This window comes from Ascidiella aspersa, chromosome 2, assembly GCF_963924565.1.
Source record: "Ascidiella aspersa chromosome 2, kaAscAspe10.2, whole genome shotgun sequence".
NCBI classification, from domain to species: Eukaryota; Metazoa; Chordata; class Ascidiacea; order Phlebobranchia; family Ascidiidae; genus Ascidiella; species Ascidiella aspersa.
The window spans coordinates 654,744-672,168 of NC_139448.1; the positions used below are offsets into that span (position 1 = coordinate 654,744).

Here is a 17,425-nt window from a genome sequence, read left to right on the forward strand (position 1 = left end):
TTATTCAGTTTGATTTTCGTAACGTTTTTTTACGTAAAATCCAGAGTTGTCTGAGAAATAAATGGTATGATTTATAACAACTATTGATGCAGAACTGATTGCACGCAGTGTTTTTGTATCTAAAATTTTAACTATTTTTTTATCTTGTGTAAAATACTTTATTATTGCGCCTGTTTCGCAGATTACATGATTTAACCATTTCAATTGCCTTGGGTTTGTTTTGATTTTGTGTTTACGTTCCCTCGTGGTAAGAGTTCAACAACATTAGTTTAATCGCCTTAACAAATCACTTGTATGGTAATAGTTTAATATTTATCTCTAAATTCGCCCAATATTTTGGCCTAAAAATCCTATGGTTTTTCTTCCTGAATTGGTGGAGGCGCCGACTTGAAAATAGTTTTGTTTACCCCGCAACTTTGTATTATGGGAATGTAAGTTTTCTAGAGGAGCCATCAAATTTGCCAATGTTTCTGGTAATTTGTTGTTTTTGAAGTTATGCGCTGTTTGCAGTATTTCCAATTTGGTTAGGTCGAGTAATCTGAATATTGAGTGATTACGGTATAAATGGAAGTAATCTTGTTTTAGGAGGGTGCCGCTTAAAATGTGGATTGCCCTGTTCTGTAGTACTTCAAGATGTTTTAATTTAGTTGGATAAGCTCTACCCAGGTTACAACACAATATCGAAGATGAGTATTGATTAAGCTACAATATAAAAGGCGAAGTGCATGAGAGTCTAAATCAGTGGTTCTCAATCTTTTTTCTTTCGTGGCCCATTTTCGTTGCACTAAAAATCTGTGGCCCAATAGTTTTTTGTATCAAACAGATTATTTATTCAACCGTGCATTAGTGAGGTACTTGCTTCTGAACAATTAATTTACGTTTTATTTACATTCCTTCAATTCCTCCCCAAGCCATTATTCCTGTAAACTTAGGTATAATGACACAAATGAAACTAAATTCTTCCATAAATCTAGCTTTTTTATTTAAATTGGTCTGTGGCCCACCTGAAAAGTACTTATGGCCCACAAGTTGAGAACCGCTTGTCTAAATCAGGGAGTCGAACCGGAACCTTATAAACCGGTTTTACTCCAAATTTTTCCGAACCTGAACCGTTTTATGTAAAATTGTAAGTAGCCGAACCGGAACTGAACCCTATATTTTAAAAGAACCTGAACCTTAACCGAACCTGTCAATAAAAGCGGTTCACTCCAGCATGACGTCACAACCTCTATTTTACATGTTCGAGTTTTGCCATGTTCGAAATTTTATAAAAAAGTGAATACTGATTACATTGTTTCTATTTTTCAGATATTTTAATAACGAGCTGCATGTTTACGTCACGTAACTCCACATTTGTTAAACCACATTTTCATCTCATATTGCACCGAACCGGAACTTTATAAACCGGTTTTGAAACTAAATGTAGTCGAACCGGAGCTGAACCGGAACTTTTAAATTGCTCGAAATCGGAACTGAACCGGATCCGACATTATCCTTGAACCCGAACCGAACCTGAACCGGAAAAGCCAAACGGTTCGGCTCCCTGGTCTAAATAGTGTTTCATTTTTGATAAAAGTCCAATTCCCATAGAATTTATTTGTTCGATCATTTTAATTGAGGTATCCATGACAATTTATCATCTATGATGAGGCCTATTATTTAGCGGAATTTACCTGTTTACTTTATTATCCCTTATTTTAATACTGAATTGATTTTCTATTTCCAAATTTGAATTGGTTACCAAGTAATGTGTTTTAGAATGATTAATTGATAGTTTGTCAGCCCGAAACCAGTGCTCAATTTTTTCTATATTTATTTAATTAGGCCTATTTGTTGTATTTTTTTATGTCATTATGGGAGATATAAATGACAGCATCATCTGCGTATAAATTACAATTTATATTTGAGTTTATTGGTAAGTCATTAATGTAAATTTGAAAGAGGAGAGGTGCTAATATACGACCTTGTGGGACACCGCATACAGGCATCGCTGGATTAGAAAGAATTCTTCATACTTTTGTACTATGCTTTCTCTGCCTTAAAAAAGTTTCTATTAGTTTCAAGGGTGGGTCTATGATACCATAATGATTTAGTTTTTAAGTAATATTTGGTTGTCTATGGTATCAAAGGCCTTGGCTAAATCAAGGAAAACTACACAACTATATCTATGGTTTTCTTGGTTAATTAATAGGTTTCATATAATTCTGTTGCGGCAAGCGATGTTGGGTGATATTTTCTAAATCCGTGTTGATGTTTACCGATAGTTTCATGTTTTGCAAAAAAATTAAGAAGTTGATGGTGCAATACTTTTTCAAAAATAGAGGTAACAGGTATTGGCCTGAAGTCATTAGATGTTAATGGTCTACTTATTTTTGGGTATATTTTCATTTTTTTCGAAAAAAATTTTGGTAAAGTTATTGTCAGTTTCGACTCCGACTGTTTTCCTCAGGCCATTGTATTTTTAGTAACACTTTCAAACAAGATAAGTTACGCAAAAAATATGCCCAAGTATTATGTATATAGGACATTATATCGAGAAATGTGTATTTTTATCAAATGCGTCGCGTCTCCTAAATTAAAATTTTAACGAAATAAAGGCACTTTTTTCGCGCTTCGCCCGATCGCTTTGTGGGAGTGAGTAAGAAATGGAGTGATTGGTTATTCACTTTGTTCCATGTGTGTAAAGCAGTGGTTCTTAACCGGGGTGCCGGGGCACCTTAATGTGTCATTTCTAATCCTCAAGGATGGCCCTGCACCGCGACATATTTGTCAATATTCAAGAATCTGATTTTTGCTCAACTTTTACAACTTTTTGTGTAAGATTAGAGTGGGATAAATCCAATTAAAACTTCGTAAGTTGTGTAGAGTTGATGTGGGTTGTTTCAGTTCCGTTTATTGTGACATTCTAGTAAATTATCTACTGAAAAATCTTGTAGGGGTGTCGCAATCTATTAATTATTTCTGAGGGGTGCCGTTAGAATCAATCTTGGTTTATGATGTCAGCCCTCCACCAGTTGCCACTAACCAGAAAAGAAGTGGAAGGGCGCAGTCATCTACTTTACTAACAGGATTACCGAATAAAAAACTTTGAAGGAAAAAGGAATTGGAAACAACAAATTACACTGCAGTACAAAAAAACAAAACAATACAAAACAAAACAAAATTTATTCCGAAAAAACAGACCACAAAATGGAAAAGGAACCTCACCCAAAAAAGATTGGTCCTGCGTTGTGTGTGGTGAAAGCTATTTGAGCTCCACAGAAGACTGGATACAATGCAGCCAATATGGGCACTAGAGAAATGTGCTGACCCAGAAGGACCACTCTTTATATGTGATATATGTACATAAGCTCATGATTGTCAGTTTTAAACTTCTAATATTCGTTGTTTTTAATAAATTTAAAATTAAATGGAAATGTCTGTTTTTTTAAATGACTATAGTTTTGAAATTCATGTTTTGTCGCAGGTAAATTGAAAGCTTTTGTATCTTTATGGTATACATTAGGCGTTGTAAAATAAGTATATCAAGAATGTTAGGAAATATAATATAGTTTGCATGTGTCCCATCTCGCGGCTCATGCTGTCCAAAGTTTCATGAGACGGGACAAAAATACGATTTTTAAATCACCATTTACCAAAAAAGTTCAAATGCTAAAGGAAAACTTGAAAGTGTTAAACAAGCAGGGATGACGGAACTAACAGTTCGACCAAAAATAGTTTGAATTTATTGTCATAGTTTAAAGCTACAATGATATGAAACAAAAATGTCCCAACACGGGCAACCTCCCCCTACACAAATTAGCAATGTTTTTGCTACATTTTAGTTTTGAAGAATGTATATTCTTAGAAACCTTCGGTCGAAAAGTTATAATGTTGCAAATACAAACCAGCAGTTCAAAATATCGCAACAAGGCATTTATATAAACTATTCTTACCAAAAGCTAGCCAACACACAGGGTCAGCACAAAAATGTAACGCCAAATTAAACATATTTATCTTTAATATACTTGGGTACACTATGCACGGATCTGTAATGTAGCTTAATAATAACGTCGACACCTTATCTACACCGCTCTACCTATTCAACACCTAAAGGCTCCAACTGTAAAAACTCTGATGATAACAATTGCGTCCCACCTTTTATAAGTGAAGCTTTGATTTGCTTTTCAGTGACACTAACTGAAGATGATACAAGTTCGTATCGAAACGTCTTAATCAAGATGCTGTCGATCTACTCGACCTTTTTGGCTTGACAATTTATTATTATCTTAAATATTTCATAAAAAAATTTCACCACATCTATAAGAATGCCCTATATTTTCTAAATTAAAAAAAATGTTAAAAACTTAAATAAACATTAATTCGCGGTTGAGGAGAGTTTGTCAGTTCAATTTGATTTGTAGAAGTGTCTTGGTAAAATTTCGCTCGATTGCGAATTGAATTGGGCAAGTGACAAGCGTTTAAAAATAACCGCGATCGCTTATGAATATTAGTATCGGTTATCGACGATAAGAGCCGATATCCTCAAATGAATATTGATATTTTTTTTAATATTGAGTATTAATATATTTTCCTATTTTTAATATTTTTTTTAATTTAGAAAATATAGGACATTCTTATAGTTAGAGTGAAAATTTTTTTCCTAAATATTTACGATAAATATGTTTAATTTGGCGTTACATTTTTGTGCTGACCCTGTGTGTTGGCTAGCTTTTAGTGTCAAAGAGCGTTAGATTTAAAAGCCAAACATTTTACTTGAAGCCTCCCATCGATGCGGAAATCCTCAATCACGCAGATTTAATTGATCCTGAGGGTAAATACCTTAAGTGTGTTTTTGTCACACAAACCTGCTCAGATAGAGTAAAATTTCAGCAAACCACAGATTTAAAGCAACAGAAAAAATTGAGTTTTTATCGGTGGATTAAAAGTAACCGGTAGATGGTGCTAGAGAAATCACCTAACTTGATAAATTGCCACATTTAAGCAAATTATTCAAATAATTATGTTTGCAGGCGATCAAAATTTTCAATTTAGAAAGTTTTTGATTCCAATCGAAGCTTAACAACAGTTTTAATTCGTTTGTTTTTTCATTTGACGAGAATCGGTTGTAGTTTAGAGGTCAGTATTGATTTTGACTCGAAGTTACACCATAGAGCACTAATACTCTATGGTTACACTGTGTTTAAGTATTCTATGAAAAGGGCGAAGCAAAAATTTTGCAGCAAAATAAAAACATTTGCAAAAGTTTTCGTCAAACTTTTTAATATTGTACAGTTAAAAAACTATGTCGGAATGCAGCAATACAAAAGGTGAAAAATTGGGCGCTGGTCTACAATTCTACCACAGCGTTCATACTGTAAATAAACAAAACCATTATTAAATCAATGCACATTATTCAGGCTCTGGCTAAGTGCGCTGGTCTAGAATCCGCTTAAGTCCGTGAAAAGTTATGCAAAAAACAAAACAAAGTAATACCGCATACCACAACGCATATTGTTTGGGTTAGGGTGCGGGTTATCGTTTGGGTGAGGGTGGGTCAAGTAATATTATGTTTATTATTAATAATAACTTGACCCACCCTAACCCAAACAATATGTGTTGTGGTATGCGGCATTTGAAGAAAGTTTTTTTTTAGTTAATTTTTGCGTACAATAGTGAAAGAGCGCTGAATTTGGGACACAGGCTAAGAATTCTGCCACCTTTTTGTACAATAATGAAAAACAATTATGAAACCAGTCGTCAAAATTAAAATTGCAAACTGGGAATTAAATACGGTAACTGAAGCACATTTTTGTCCGGGGGTTTATATTGCTAACTTTATTTGGTTTCGGTTGCGAGTAAGTGTTTGGGTTTGTCGAAGTATGTACCACTTTATTTATTTATTTATTGCAGTTTCAATTTGGACAACTCTTTTGGTTACTTAAAAAAAACTTTGTAAGATTCTAGACTTATGCCGAATTTGAAAAAAAGATTTATGCAAAAGTATTTTTTGGTTTAAATTATTTACGGCCACAAATTACAGAATGCAATCTTGGGTCTTACAAGATCATGGGTTGAAAGTTTCAGTTTAATAGGCTTTCCAATTAACATTTAGACCACAGGTTTTTAAGAATTTTACGTACCATTAGCAATATTTTATTATAATTTTTCAGTTTTAACATCAATTTACCATTTCCAAACAGGCTGCAAAACTAAAATTCGGTCAAACATATGTTTTGTATTACGACATAAAGTATAAAATCAAAGAATTCAGTTGTGCTTTAAATTTCAAATTGTTTCATAAATTTGCGACAAAATGTCGGACTCTGGAAATAGAAGGGAAAGTAGCGCTCGGTTGAAGCGTAACGTCACGAAAATGGCGTTCAGAGGTCGGGAAAAGGTCAGTATCAAATGTTGGCTGCGTCAATTTACTAACTGTGTGCTAGTCTGCACTTGATTACACTTTTTGAGGACATCAGGTGTGCAGAGCCAAATTTTCAGGTGTGCAATTGTGTAATCATGATTTTATGCACAACGACGTTCCAGATTCAACCACATTTTAACTTTTTTTCAAAATTTATGTGTAAATTTTTTATTTCAGAAATAATGTATTCTCTAGCATCTGTTTTGGTTCATCTTGTGAGTTTCAGATTAGAGTCTTCATACTTTGTTTTATCCAAGCGTCTGCTGAAAAAACACCTAAAATCACCAAACCTCGCTAAATTTTCAATAAAATTGTAGTGTACACACAAATTGCTTTATAAAAATGTTGGGTGTGCACCTGCCACAGAATGCAGACAGGTTTCATAAAAAGGCTGAGTTGTGTTAAGATTCTGCACCTCCGGTGTGCATAAAAAAGTCAACCTGCAAACTTAAGCTGCACTCCCAAGATCTTGTCGAAAGGTTTAATCAAATGCAGACTCGGTCATGATTTTTTAAAGCAGGATTCCATTGTGTTTGAGTTATTTACTTTGTGTTGTATTTATTTTTTTTACAGTTAAAGTAATTGAAAAAAATGACCTTTTAGGCAGAATTTTTTTTTATTTAATAGTCTGAATGTGTCTTATATGGGGAATGTTTAAAGTGGAATCCCATGAGATTCTAGAACTTTGGATTTCAAATTTAGAACAACGAATCCAGAATATTGAATCCTAGTATATTTTTATTGAATTATTTATCCCTGATTTTGTTTGAACAGGGTTGTTCCTAAGAAAAAATTTACACTCGCCAGCAAGGCGAGCAGCTATCCATCAGCACTCGCCCAGACGGAATAACAATAGCCAAATTGGTTGGCACGCCGTCTGCAAATTGCCATTTCTTGGGTTATCGTTAACCTGTCTTGTGGTTTCTATGCGAAACATTTGTTTTTTAAGGGTCTGGTCGTTTATTTCCATGCATGGTTCAACAAATTATTGACCCATTAAGCAGTGAACATTTTTTACAGTCTTCAGTGAAAAAAATTACACTGACAATTTAGTAGCCACGGCCTGTTCGCTTATCATTTTTTTTTAAATGCTCGCACTTTTTTTTTCGTATTCTGGTTTTTCTATGCTTGAAGGACGTTTCACCGCTGGTTGCTTCGCGCTAGAAACAAAACGCAAAACTTCGCCTAACAGTATAGTAGCTGGTTAAACAGCAAATAATCACAAAATAATTGTAAATTTACAACTACACCATTCTTTCACATAGTTAACAACTGTATGCACTAGAGTTTCTGTGCGGGGCTATGAACTTAAGAGAGCGCAACAACATACCTACGTAAACTAATTGGTAATTCTCAGCTGTATGGTTTTTAAAATACCGTAGTGTTCAGTGGGCCTTTTCGGTCTCTTAAACGTCTTAAAAAACACTGCCTACAAATAATATAAGACATTTACATTCAAACTTATTATTACCAAAAACTCCAGTAATTGCTTATAATTTTCTTATGCAAACAATTCAATAAATACAGAAAAGCAAAATTCTTATCGCTGGGAACATCGCAAGTCCAATAAACTTTTCCATGAGCATCAACGACCTGGTTAAACTTTTAAAAATTAACCTTTAAGTTAAACAATAAATCTCATAACTATTTACCACTGCAGCAATAGCGTCTTTGATTGTTTGCCGGTAAACGATTTTTTAAAACGGGACAAAGAGTCTTTATTACGATCTTACCACGGACAAAGAATCTTTAATACGAGCTTCGAACGTGACTTCGATTAAACTTATTATTTGTGTAGTGTTGAATGTATTTGCACCTTGGTGTTTGAGAAAATAACTGGCGCTAAGTAATATTTCGCTTAGTAGTGGTGCTTAACACAAGTTGAAATTTCCTGGCAATAGCCGCTCGCCAGTCGGGATTTGCACTCGCATTGGCGAGCGGGCGAGTGCTTAGGTCCAACCCTGTTGAAGGAGGACTCATTGCTCATACAACCCACAAGGCCCACAGTGTTAACCTGTGTATATTGTAATCAAAAATATATTCTAACAAATGTTAACATTCTTAACAACTGCTATTTCCAGCAATTTGGAAACTGTAGTACATGTCCAGCTTGTTGGAATCCAAGGTTCAATATTCTACTTTAAACATCCCTAGTCTTATACTTGAGTTTTTTAATTTTTAGTGGATTTGAATTTTTATAATAGAACATTTGCAATAAACCCAATTGTTTGTTCCGTTTTATAAGTAAGTCATGATTATTTGAAAGCGGAAACTTTGTCAGATTAACTAGGATTTTCTAGTTATCTTACCAACTATACTTTACACACTTTACACATTTGAAAAAGAGAAATTTTAATCGGAATAAAACTTTTGACTTAGAGATTCAATCTTGAATATAGTTTCTTTGAATATTTCTTTTGAAATGAAGTCGCTATGGTTACTGTAACTAGCAAAAATCTCACCATTCCTTGAGAAAATAATGTTTTTAAGTGTTCCTGTTTGATTTAAATTTTATGCTTTTTTCCTACAGTAGTATTTGTAATGAACCATATGGATTTGTTTTTACTTGTACGAGTCATTCTCTGCGTTTGTCATATGTTATCGTGTTTTGTGTTTTGCAGATGCTGCGTTCGCTCGGGCGCGGCGATGAAACCAAGGATGAAATCATCGACAATTACGTTCACCTTGTTACTAAGCAACAGGTGAATCTTGATTAAATAACAACCACGAGTCACTTCCTGCACTTTTGTCTCCTAAATGTTTAAAACCAGATTTGTAGCGAATTGGTAAACTTATATTTTGAAAAGTTGCACTTCAGCTAAATACATAATTATGTTCTTGGTAAACTTACATTTTGCTTAACCTAATATTTTCACTAACACTTGAAATATGCCGACAGGAAGTTCCTATAGGGATTCTGTTGTTTCCATTCAATCAGAAAAAGAAAGCGAATAAATATCTGCAATTATTTTTACATTTGATTCTTTGTAAATATTTGTCTGATTCTAAATAGGATAATCAGGTGTCAATTTAAAACGACAAATTGTATTAAATCCTCGACAAGCTTTTGCACAAGCTGCTTTATCAGGTCAAAGTAGAAACTTTTAGCAAATGAATTTAGACAAATTTAAGCGCACATCAATAGTATTTTTTTTTTTAGATAGTAATAAACGTATTGTCATTTATCCAGTGTTAATAGCGCTTTCCTTAAAACTATCTTTGGTAAATAATTTACAATTTTATTAAACTGTCATGTAGCATATCATGATAAGTTAAGATTACCAGATTATAAATGATTTGTTAATATTATCGCTAATAAGAGTTGCCACAAGTATTTGGTTGTCTTTGAATTTTGTCAGTCAGCTTAAATTATCATTTCTTTCCAAATTTTCAACTATATTTGCTGTTGTGTTAAGCTCGGCATCTAAACTCTTTTGTTTTAGAATTCTATTCAAAAACTATTGAGCGATCCAATTTAGGTTTTTCAAAAAACTAAAATTTTTTCTTTGAAAAGTTTTGAATTTATGTCGCATTTGAAATGTTTGGACCAAGATTGGCAATTTTTAGGTCTAACATTTCAGCTTCATGGCCAAAAAATTTTTTCAAACGAGAAACTCAGAATGCTTTTGGACAATAGACATTTTAGGTGAAAATAAAAACTAGAGTTTAGAAATCACTGTCACAACAGTCATTTCACAAATTAAAATTTAAATAGTGGCAAATGGCCTTAATTGTCAAATTAGCAAACATGAATTGAGTTTCAAGTTACAAGCTTTTTAAAAGTATTTGAATTTTGATTTCTTACTGAGATTGGCACAGCAGCAAATCACTCTTATTCCTCAAAATACTTAATTTGAGTTACTTATGTTGTAAGTTATGAATAGTGATATTTGGTGGAGATGTGTGCTTGCAAATGCTTGCATTTCCCTGCGGTGACCTACTTCCAGCCGCTGCTGCATTTCGACTAATGATTACCTCAAGATATGTCCACTTTACAAACACATTCCAAAGCATTACATCATAGTGTTGTTATTCCATGAAACACGTTTGCTAATAACTAGATAGCTATAGTTTTTATTGCGATCAATTGGATCAGTTTGTAGTTAATTCTAATGTTATCTAGGGATTCCTTGTATGTTTAAATTCTAGTTCTAATGTAATTTCCATTTTGACCCAAACTACTTAAAATGTACAATGGCGTTTTTAAGTTTCTCATTTAAAACAAATATCTGAACTGCAATTGAAAATACAGCCTAAAAATTGCCAATCTTGGTTTAAAAATTTTGTCATTCACATTTCTCAGGGAACAAATTGCAATTCCTTATTATTTTAGGTAATTTCTAGATTGGGAATTCTAATCTACTGGAAAAATGTTGAAAAGAGTTTAGAATTTTAAAAACAGTATATTGCAAGAGATAGTAGTTTCTATTACAACTTAAATGTCATAACATTCAATGCAATCAACAGATTCTATATTTTCCAACTTTTAGCAATAACTCATGCCATCATTAACTGTGGAAATAAAGTGAAGATAAAACGAATAAAATGTAGTAAAGGAAATTAAAAACACTGAAACGTATTTGCTACAAAAGCAGTCTATTAAGTCCCTTACTTTTCACTCAAGCTATTATTGAAGTGTTCTCAAGTGTTACTATTATGATGTCACTGTGGTGTGTATTGTCAGCAGCTCATGTTTCAAACTGTTGTTGTTGTTCCAAAGTTAGATTCGGTTAATTAAGTCGTCATCCAAAACCTGTTGTAGCTTTTCGTGGATAGTTTGAAATCTGTTTTTTATAATTTGTTAAAAACATAAGAATTTAAAATGAGTGTTCTTGCTTTCAAAAATTCAAACTTAATGTAATGCAAAATAAAACTTAACCAATAGGTTAATAAACTCAAATACATATTCAACGAGCTTAATTGAATAAATATTTCAACATATCTGAAGGACACCAAGGCAACATTTATAATTTTAATAAAACACTAAAATATAAAACTAAAAACCAGCAAAGGCATTAATAAATAACCCACACCTTGTTGTGACATTATCTTTGCTGAATTATGCTAGTGCTATTACAGTGGCTTCAACAGTTTGATATATATTAGTTAAATTGTTGTTATCTTTGTTTTTGTAAATTAAATGCTTCTAGCTGTATTGCATTAATGCTTGTTTATTAATGTTAATGCTTTTAGAGTCTAGATTTCAGAGTTGTGATAAAGAATTGATTATGTTTGAAGTGTTTTGTCAACAGTTAAGCTTTCTTTACATAATTAGCCACAAATTCATTTCAATGAAACCTAATGTATTGTATGAAATGTATTCTTCCAAAGACTAGTGTCAACAGTTTGAATTATTTGTTATTTCACTGCCACACAGTGAATATTAACAAAGATTATTGAAAGCATTCATTGTAAAACTGTTTCAATCCTGTTTGTTTTTTGAAAAACATAAGACCTCATCATGTTTTAAACAAGTATGTAACATTTAAAGAATCACTAGAGTGATTGCTTTTAATGAAATGGGTGTTCTCTGGCTTGTAATTTATCAGTCAAAAGTAATTAAAACAACACTTGTTGCTCCATGGAATGTTACCAGGTCTGCAGGCAAATCGAAAAATTAGTTGAAAACCTGTATTTTTCATCATGTTTTTTATTTATTTTGGCCTCAATTGATCTAACAGTACTCAGATATGCAAAAATGAATCCCTTGTAAAAAATTGCAAGCAGTTTAAGACTCCCTTGGGTAAAAATGTTTCAAAAAATCTTCAATATAAATTTTAACACTTCAACTGTATTCTTAGAATATTAGTGTTTCTTAACTTTTTTCACAGCGTCCCAAACACTGAGCTATACCAGCAAAGCTTTGCCGACCTAATTCTACCCGCTGAACATTTTTAAGGGAAAAACATAATAAATTAGTATTAACAAGTCAGATGTCTTTGTATTGCTTACTCAATTCACTCATGATTTCCCCCAATTTTTTAAATTTTGTAGAAATCTTGCTTGAAGCAACCTCAATAAATCTAAGCATGTGAATTACTTTAGTCTTTACCCGACCAGATCAAATGGCGACAAAGTTTTAGTTCGCTGCCCATGGGTTGAAAAATCACTTTTTCTAAATATTTACTTTATTTTTCAGGTTCAGTTTACAAAGTTCCAGCAAGATATGAAAAGATACCTGCAATCCATAATCGGTAAAGTTCATATTTTTGAAATTTCTACTGATTCATTAGTTTTGATTTTTTTAACAAGATATTTTGCGAATTATAGTTGTTACATTTTCTTTTTTTGCTTTATAAAGCTTAATATATAAACTTTTGATTTTAAAAACATATGCAAAGCCTAAATTGTTTCTCAAAATTGACAAAAATATATATTCCGTCGCATAACAACAAGCATCATCAGTTTCTGTAAAAATATATTGTCTGAAAAAAAAAAATTAAGTTGTTTTCATGAGATACTTTAAAACCAAAAGTGTTTTAGCTTTTTCAGGTTGCTTACTTTTTTTAATTTTAGCAATGCAGTTGGCAGCCAATGATTTCTATGCATCGTTGGGAGAGGTTTACGAAGACGGTTGGATGGGAAAAGATATGGTCGCAACACTCTCAAAAGTAAGTGTTAATTGAAATAAAGTTGTGAGTAGAATGAAATACTGATCAGATGCTAGCTTGTGCCACAATCCACTTAACCTGGGCGAACTTTTTTTATTTTTCCTAAAATTCACAAATATATTTTAAAAACTTTTTTTACCATTTCTTGTTTTAAGCTTCTTAAAGTAATATAATGCAATGAAGTATAACTACAGAAGTTTGGATTGTACAGAACCGCGATAAATTTGATTAAAAACGCTTCCTGTAAAATCGTCGTTAAAGGCAGATTGTATTAATTGTAGGTCGGTCTTTTGCATTGTTAAGTGGTTTATTTACAAAACTTAACAGATTGCACATTTATATTGTTGCAATGGAACCTGCAACTATGATTTAAATAAAGTTTGCAATATACCTTTAATAGCAAACATCCTTTTGTGTTTCGAAACAATTTGAAAAGCTAATCAAAAATTTGCACATTGCTTTTAATTAGGCATTTCTGATAGTCAACATTTTATCTTGACGCCTGTTATTTTGGATAGAAAGTTTTGTGACCTGATCTGATAGCAAATGACATTATATAAATGTTATACAAAATATATGAAATTATAACCTTTAAAGATAACTTTGTATTTTGCTCTAATTGGCGTAATTTTTACTTTACATAGCTTTAGTTATTAACTTTTTATTTTCGATATATTTGCCACAAATCATGGATTTTTTAATTAAACTGTTATCGGAAAACAGCTTTAGTCACATAATATCCAACATCATACTTCCAACCCAATTTAAGTTTTATTTTTTACAGACGACGAATCTCCTTCACAGTGACCTTCACGCCCGACTGAACACAGAGGTTATATCTGTCCTACAAGATCATCTCACTCAGGTTCGAATAAATTGAGTGTTTCAGAAACGACGTGTTACAAAACTTTTATCAAATGGCCGAATAAGAATTGGGATCGCATTTGAGATACAAAATTTTGTGGTAATATAAAAGTTGAAGGCCCCTGCAATAAACTGAATAGTTGTTTTCAAAGTTTATTTTTTTAGTGCAATGAGATGAAGGTCAAAGTGAACAAGCGAGGTCGGAAGTTGGTGGATTTTGACGCGGCACGACAAAATCTTGCAAGTTTACAGGGAGCAAAAAAACTCGAGGAAACAAAATTATCTAGGGTGAGATTTCTATGTGACAATGACCACTAGTTGTCACATTATATGGGCCGACAATGTTTTTGGACGTATCTTATTAAGATTTGTTGTACAAGAATTAATTTTAAGCCCATATATACATAGAAAGCATTCTTTTTGTTACTTTAAAATGCTACCTGCTTTTTTATGGGTTTTAAAATTCATTTTTTGTCTAATTAAAACCTCCAGCCGTTATACTCCAAAGAATAAGATGTTTGTTTAACAAGTATACCACATATAGAGCCATTCTGACTGATTTAAATTTACAGATATTTACTGTGTACTTACAGGTTGCAGTTTCAAGGCACTGCATTTAGGTTTAAAGTGCTGAGTCGGTCTATCAACTTATACGGCCTGCTTATGTATTTACTGCAGACTATTAGTAGTTTGCCTTGGAAGATGGTCGTTCAAAGTTTATTTCTACTTGTTTTATAAAATGCCAACAATCAACAATTTTTAATTTTAGCAACTATGCTTATTTTTACATATTTGGACAAAATGGAGATCTTCAAAAGGTAACCAAAATCAATCTGTTTAAAAAGTAGACTTTGAATAGACTTGCATTCCGCATATACTTTATGTTTTATTGCGGATTATCTTTTGAACATGATATTCACGTGATAGGCCCAGGATCGCGTGACAGAGGCCCATGATACTTATGAGACGCTGAACTCACAACTTCACGAAGAACTTTCCGACCTTTTCGACTCGCGGGTCGTCCTGTGCGCCGACATTGTTACGAACATCGCAACTGCTGAGAAAGCTTTCTACAACGAACTTTCCGAGGTGAACTTATGTGATTTGATTTGTTCTTGTTTAAAAACCCTAATATATGGATTAGGCTGTAATATTTGATTTTGTAGTAAACATTATCAAACTTTTTTCAATAAAAATATATTTATGTAATACAAAGTTTCAGTGGTGATTTTGTGATTTAAGTTTGTTTGGTTTAAATTCAAAAACCTTGTAATATTAAGGTGTGAAATTGTTTGTAAATATTATTAAACTTTTTTAATTTAAATTTATCTGAAAACAAAACTATGTAATATTTGATCATTTGTAAATATTATTACACTTTCAAATGTTTTTTTATGAGGACTGGATATAACCGATCTTTTTAAAATTATTTCATAGTTAAACAGCAATTCTATTTGCTTTTAAAACCCTGTGATAACTAAATTGCATTTAAGCCACTTAAAAAAGTAGTTTGTATATTTCATAATTTCTTTTTTTTAAAGCATAGCAACCAACTTTACTAATGGGAATTCTGTATTAATACGCTGTGTGTAATATATTGACAAAATGATATCGGGTTCAGCTTGATTTTCTTGTCCCGTCTTGTAAACCCTGTTCCATTGTGTTCTTATTTATTGTTTGACTACTATACATTTTTTGCCCAGTTGCAATATTATTGCCCTTATGATCATTTGCCCCTTACCGTGTCAACATTGAGAGCGGGCTTGTGCCGCTGTATAAACAAACCCGCTCTCAACGTGGACACGCTCTCAGTCCCCTTGTATTTGTTTAATACATAAATGGTATATTCGCGCATTTCCATCGTCGAGTTCTTTTTCATTTTATTTTTATTACTAATTCCTTCTTGCGTGTATCTGTTGCTTCCCATTGACCTCACTACTTTCGACTTGCGGGTGTATTTTTCCGTTGCAGTTCTTATCACCGTTACTTCGCGACTTCTTTTTTTTATTTATTATATTATCCTAAATTATTTCTCGCTTGTCTCCTTCCTAATGTAAGTTGTGAAAAGTAACATCACTCATTACATATGTACATTATTTAGCTCCGTATACATTACATAATGGATCTTATTATGCAAAGTGCCTCTTCTTACCTATTGTTCAATTTTCATTCTCTAACCATGCATCTTTAAATAATTTTACATACTACATTTTTATGTCTAATTTGGCAACCCTGCAACTAAATTAATGTTTGGTACAAGCTTTCTACGACCGTGAAATACGATTTTAACTTAAAAAAATATTTAAAATGTTGTCACTTTTTTACATGTTCTTTAATATTGTAATTATTTTTTTTAAACCACAAATACGAACAGTGTGACATAATAGCCTTAATGTATGAGAAGTAACATTTTCAGCAAGGAAAATTAGTTAAGTAGTAGGTTTGCGCTAATTTAAGGTCAGTTACAAAACAGTTGTTATTATTATGGAAACTCTTGATAAACTGTGGGCGACAGATGTGACTGGTTGGGTCTCAACTCACCTACGGACCCAGTTTAACAACACTTCTTTAATTTACCCCCGATGTAAATACAACAACATCAGATGGGCGAGATTACAATTGTTGTAAACAGATGTGACGGTTGGAATTCTTCTTTCAGTTAAAAACACGTTTATCAGCTTTCAAATTTTCATCTTGTGTTTTGCAGGAGAACAGAGTGCGTTTTCGCTAATGAAGTTCGACTAATCTTGGATTGCTTCGAGCGACCAACAATCGTCCCTCCGTGATTCGAAACATTTATCAGCTTTCCTGTTGATGGAAGCGAACTGAGGGGCAGGGGCGGTTCCAGGGGGTGGGGCAACACGCCACGCCTTTTATTATTTACCTATTGTGCGTAATTTCTATTTTTTTCATTGGGGTTGTAGTATGTTCCATTTTGATAAAATGGTTTTAGTTGAAAGGCATCTTTGCGTCTCATCGCAACTTAAACAATACATAAAGGATTTTTTTCTATAACATCCTTTTAATGTAGCTTTTGTTTTAAAACTAACACCTCTCAACCTAAAACATGTATAAACGAAATGTGTGTTCTTATGGGCGTTTAGATGTGACGTCATTCCTCTTTATTGACCGCTGTTACTTTTGTTTTGTTCATGTTTGGCCGACCTTTCCCAAAACCACAGCCGTGTTTATTTGAGCGAGCGCTCGTCTCCCCAAAGCGCTTTGCCGTTTTGCTCGTTGCCTTGTAATAAGTGCCGCCCCGGTACTTTGCTGCCCACGCATTTTAGCGTCTTGTTTGTTCTTGCAAAGTCGATATTTTTATACTTTACTATTGTTTGTAATTACCTTGTCAACATTAAAGTTCACTGCATTGTTTTATTTTATTCAGTTTGATTTTCGTAACGTTTTTTTACGTAAAATCCAGAGTTGTCTGAGAAATAAAGGGTATGATTTATAACAACTATTGATGCAGAACTGATTGCACGCAGTGTTTTTGTACCTAAAATTTTAACTATTTTTTTATCTTGTGTAAAATACTTCATTCTTA

General features: G+C 32.9%; 1 protein-coding gene across 1 annotated transcript; it reads left to right on the plus strand.

The window, feature by feature from the left end:
- The first annotated feature begins 6,161 nt into the window (after nucleotides 1-6,161).
- Nucleotides 6,162-17,338, plus strand: LOC146162969 (amphiphysin-like). Its single transcript, XM_083381506.1, has 8 exons — nucleotides 6,162-6,379; nucleotides 9,025-9,105; nucleotides 12,543-12,597; nucleotides 12,920-13,014; nucleotides 13,799-13,879; nucleotides 14,044-14,166; nucleotides 14,806-14,967; nucleotides 16,586-17,338. Exons 1-8 carry the CDS (start codon nucleotides 6,296-6,298, stop codon nucleotides 16,607-16,609), a joined length of 705 nt encoding a protein of 234 aa, XP_083237632.1. The 5' UTR covers nucleotides 6,162-6,295; the 3' UTR covers nucleotides 16,610-17,338.
- Nucleotides 17,339-17,425: the final 87 nt, after the last annotated feature.

What these genes read in the sequence shown, in the direction of transcription:
- LOC146162969 (XM_083381506.1), top strand. Translation starts at nt 6,296, where the DNA reads ATGTCGGACTCTGGAAATAGAAGGGAAAGTAGCGCTCGGTTGAAGCGT. An exon ending in CGTTCAGAGGTCGGGAAAAG is followed by an intron (nt 6,380 to 9,024) that starts GTCAGTATCAAA and finishes TGTGTTTTGCAG; the next exon opens with ATGCTGCGTTCGCTCGGGCG. An exon ending in TGGTCGCAACACTCTCAAAA is followed by an intron (nt 13,015 to 13,798) that starts GTAAGTGTTAAT and finishes TATTTTTTACAG; the next exon opens with ACGACGAATCTCCTTCACAG.